The 4723-nt window shown below is 48.7% G+C and overlaps 1 protein-coding gene across 1 annotated transcript; it reads right to left on the bottom strand.

The window, feature by feature from the left end:
• Positions 1–1348: 1348 nt before the first annotated feature.
• ndp (norrin cystine knot growth factor NDP) lies at positions 1349–4023 on the bottom strand (the record flags this gene model as incomplete). The annotated part of the gene is made up of 2 exons (XM_083682702.1): positions 1349–1573; positions 3823–4023. 2 exons carry the CDS (start codon positions 4021–4023, stop codon positions 1349–1351), a joined length of 426 nt encoding a protein of 141 aa, XP_083538828.1.
• Between the last annotated feature and the right edge of the window lie 700 nt (positions 4024–4723).

The following is a 4723-nucleotide window of genomic DNA, read 5'->3' as shown; positions in this document are numbered from 1 at the left end:
ATCCATAAACTTGAGTCTTGATAAATGCAGTGGCTTGGAACTGTTCTAAATGTGAACACCAAAGCAGAACATGCACATATCCAGAGTTCCAAAGCAGGTATATGAATTTGGACTGGGGAACTGCAATGCCCCTTTCCAATATGCACTTATCAGGATTGGAGTCATATGCGTGAGGTCCATGGCTGTGGAAGCTAATTGTTCAGACATGCATTGGTCAACTATATCACTGTATTGACAATGGAGATCTTTTCAAAGTGTCGAACTCCCATAGTAATTTTGTCCTTAGTAAAATAACAATAACAAAATATGTATGTATTCATAAATCATGTCATGATAAGAACAATAATAGTTTCAGTAACAACAACAACAACAACAACAACAACAACAACAACAACAACAACAACAACATTACCAATAGTCAAACAGTTGTACAGAATAAATGACATTAAAAATCAACATATTGAATGACATTTCATTGTTCAAGTCCATACACATCTCCACAAAATGTCTACCAAACCTTGAACCTCTGAACCACAGCATTCATCTTGATGAATTTACTTGTGTCCCTACGGAGACTCCAAATTCATCATCTGCTACCCTCTGGGTTATAGTTCGCCTCGTGAGGCAAAGAAAATGAGGGTGCAAGAGGCTATGCTCTGAGAGTTCTTCAGCTGGCAATATCTCCTGCCAGTGTTGGTTATGTTTTTCACAGGAAGATGAAAGGCTGTGAGGAGCGTATTAAATGTTTATGGACTGGCAGGCAGACATGGCCCAGATGTAGAGGTGGAGATACTTACATCGACCCACACACTTGAATGCTGGTTTTAATAATGCATGTTGTATTGTTCTTGAGCCATGGTGGTTTTTTATGGTGTTGGCCTATATCCTTACAAATGCTTGTAAATAGTGTGTGTGTGTGTGTGTGTGTGTGTGTGTGTGTGTGTGTGTGTGTCTGTGTGTCTGTGTGTCTGTGTGCGTGTGCATGTGCATGTGCGTTTGGTTCTACAGGGGTTTTTCTTTGTTTTTCTTGGGTCTATAATAGTGGATTAGAAACAGAGGCCCTGTTGAAAACGTAGAGATTAGTGAATTGAGAGTTTTTCAAGGGTGTGACTGTGTGGTCCAACCATAGGTGCAGGAGTATCAGCTTCTCATAGAAGAACGGGGCAGCCCTGATGATTCGGTTGTAAGGTTCTAGGGTTCTAGGGTTCCAATTCTCACAGATTTAGGAACTATCCAATCTTCACAGACAAATGTTCTGGATTGCTCTGCTCGTCAGGCGTTTGTAGACTCATGGTTGCAAAGAGGCAGGTTCTAGAGTTCTAAAGGTTTAAAGGGTTCTGTTCCCTGCTCAGCTGCACTCTTCACAGTTGCAGGCCAGGATGTATCTGTAGGTAGCTGTGATGCGTGTTCCTCCAGCGCAGCGCAGTCGCACGGCCTTCAGTTTGGAGGTGTGGGGTCGGCAGCAGAAACAGGTGCTCTTGAAGGGCTGCTTCAGGACCGAGCTGAAGGAGATGAGAGGGTCCGACCGAGATGTGTGGCTGCAGTGGCCCTCACAACGAGCCAGCAACACCATCTGGAACAGAGGATTGGGGGGAGGAGAGGGGAGGGGAGGAGAGGAGAGGGGAGGAGAGGGGAGGAGAGGAGAGGGGAGGAGAGGGGAGGAGAGGAGAGGGGAGGGGAGGGGAGGAGAGGAAAGTGGAGGAGAGGAGAAGAGAGGCGTTTTAACAAGAGTAAAAGCAAGAAGTATATGAGTGTCGTCATTGTAACTTTCACATTATCTGTACGGTAAACATTTTGGCATTGGTCTTAGATAAGTCAGCACAGTGAGACAGTGTCTGCTGAACAGTAGTCGACAGTCTACTGCCAAAGAGTGTGTCTGTAGTGTCTATCTGACTCCCAAGCCTGTCCTTGCACCTGCAGAGTGATAGCAGAGTGGCTGGCCACTCCTACACCTGCTAGCTATCAAAGCTCAGGGTTACTCACTACTCACACTCCCTCAAACAGTCCATACTCCGTACTCCATACGCTGTACGTCAGATTGGATACCCAACATGGCTGGCCCCTCATGATCTTGACTATACTGCCTGCCACGTTCCACGGTGAGTGACTACATTCCTGTTGCGTCCCTAAGCGGACTCCTGTGTCATTTCCTCCAGTCAGCTGCCGCATGTCGCCATCCATGTCACCCTCTCTCTGACAATAGCCCGTCTGGGGCCAGGGTAGAGGGATACACACACACATACACACACATACACATGCACGCACGCACGCACGCACGCACGCACGCACACACACACACACACACACACATGCGCGCGCACACACACACACACACACACACACACACACACACACACACACACACACACACACACACACACACACACACACACTGGCGTTAGTCGTGACCACAGGAGTGTTGGCAGCCACTTTGTCTAAATGGCTGAGGATCAGGCTATGACTAAGGGGGATGCTGCCTCTTTTCCTCACCCCCTCTCCCTGGTCTCCTTTCCCTGGTCTCCTTTCCCTTGTCCCTCCACTGAGGGACACCCATCTAGTTCCATAGAGGATATAACAGTGTTCTATATCTACGGTATGTCTAGTTCTCGTGGTGGATGTTATTTGACCCTTCACTGGTGGAAAAGGCAAGGAGGTGGGAGTGGAGCATAAGTGCAGAGGATGGAGACCCAGAAGAACATGGCTAGATGACAACAGCTTGGCAGCAGATGAAGCCCCCTCTCCCCCGCCCCCCCCCCCCCCCCTCTCTCTCACACACACACACACACATACTCTATTGTCAATGTAGCGTGTAAGAGCAAGTGCGTTTCACACTGCGAGCGTGTGTTCAGTCGTGGCTGAGCTGAGCCGCGGTCTGAGCGTCAGGCTTTAGGACCCTGCGGTGTTTACAGTCAGGCCTTACAGAGCCCTAACCAGACTGATAGCTGATGATATTACCACACGTGTTTGATACCATTCCTCATTCCATTCCATGCATTACAAGGAGCCTCCACTGTGACAAACCATCTCCCCTGATAGTCCTCTTAGTGAGCAGCCTTGTCTCTCTGGCCAATGGCTGGATCAGTAACTGTGATCTTCTTCACAGCAGTGACTGACTTACTATCACTAACTATCACTCAATCACTCTACAGCAGCTCACCATTTAGATGCCTGAGAGAAGAGGGAGGGCGATCATCTGATCCTCAGCGTAACCCCTCTCCTTTTCTCTATTTCCATCTCTCTCTCTCTCTCTCTCTCTCTCTCTCTCTTTGTCATTTAGGTGAGTCACGCTGCTGGTGTGTGTGTGTGTGTGTGTGTGTGTGTGTGTGTGTGTGGCGCTGGACGGTGGCCACACTGCAGACATTTTTTGCGCTCTGTGGAGGCTTATTTTTGGCTGAGGTGAGGAACTCACAGTCTGCCTGCACTCCTCCCTCTGCCAGGGGTCACAGAGAGAGAGAGAGAGAGAGAGAGAGAGGGAGAGAGAGAAAGAGAAAGAGAGAGACAGCCTATCTACCAGTGTTGAGATTGAACAACAGCAGGATTTTGGCTGTAGTTCCTGGTCTCAGGAGATATTTTGAATAAAACCTCCAGCTCATTTGTCAGGTGGACTGACCCTGTTATCTTAAACAGCTTGGAAGCAGGAAGACTACGGGTGGAGTAGATTGGGTTACTGTGTGTGCGTGTGTGCATGTGTGTGTGTGTGTGTGTGTGTGTGTGTGTGTGTGTGTGTGTGTGTGTGTGTGTGTGTGTGCTTGAGCGTGCATGCATGCATGCATTTGTGAATGCATTTGTGTATCAGTATTTTGTAGTATTTTGTAGTCTTACCTTGGAGTTGCACTTGTAGATGGGGTGTGTGATGGTCTCTACAAAATGGTGCCTCATACAGCGATCTGGGTCTGTGTCTCCCAGATGTGCATGTCCACTCTCAGCCTTATTGCTGCTGGCCTGCACTACGGCCAACAGGGGGCAGAAGACCAGAAACAGCACCAGGCCAGAGGGGGGAGAGAGGGTGACTGGAGGCCTCATGGTAGGTCTCTGGATGCAGGTAGGGCAGAGATGAGATAGAGGGAGTACAATGGTGATGCAGAGAGGGTTGGTGAGGGACTCTCTCTCTCTCTCTCTCTCTCTCTCTCTCTCTCTCTCTCTCTTCACTGGAGGTGACACAGGGCTCTTTCTCTTGGTCTGTTTACTGGAGGTGAGGTAGAGGCCTTAGCCCAGGTCCAGGGGTAGTGTTGGGGGGTAAAGAGGCTGGTCTGTGGGTCCGCTCACTGGGCCACTCCATCTCCCTCATATCAGTAGTTCTGGATCTGTAGATGGACGAGAGGATGGAAGGGTTAACATTGGAGACGGCAAAGAAAGAAGAAGCATATAAACGGACAAAAAAAAAGAGAGAGAAACTGTGTGTGTGTGTGTGTGTGTGTGTGTGTATGTGTGGGCTGTAATATCAAGTAGTGTTTTGTCTATTAGCTGTTAGCAGTCCAGAGCAAGTGGGAGCTGGGGAAGTGATCAGGAGGAGGCGTGGGGCAGATGAAACAAGGTACAGGTGGAGACGCTTCCTGAGTGTGTGTGTGTATGCATGTGTGTGTGTGTGTGTGTGTGTGTATGCATGTGTGTGTGTGTGTGTGTGTGTGTGTGTGTGTGTGTGTGTGTATATGTGTGTGTGTGTGTGTGTGAGAGAGAGAGCCAAGACAATGAGGACATGTTGGCTACAGAGGACCAGTCACAG

This window comes from Argentina silus, assembly GCF_951799395.1.
Source record: "Argentina silus genome assembly, chromosome: 12".
Lineage (NCBI taxonomy): Eukaryota > Metazoa > Chordata > Actinopteri > Argentiniformes > Argentinidae > Argentina > Argentina silus.
This window is presented reverse-complemented; position numbering and strand designations above follow the sequence as displayed.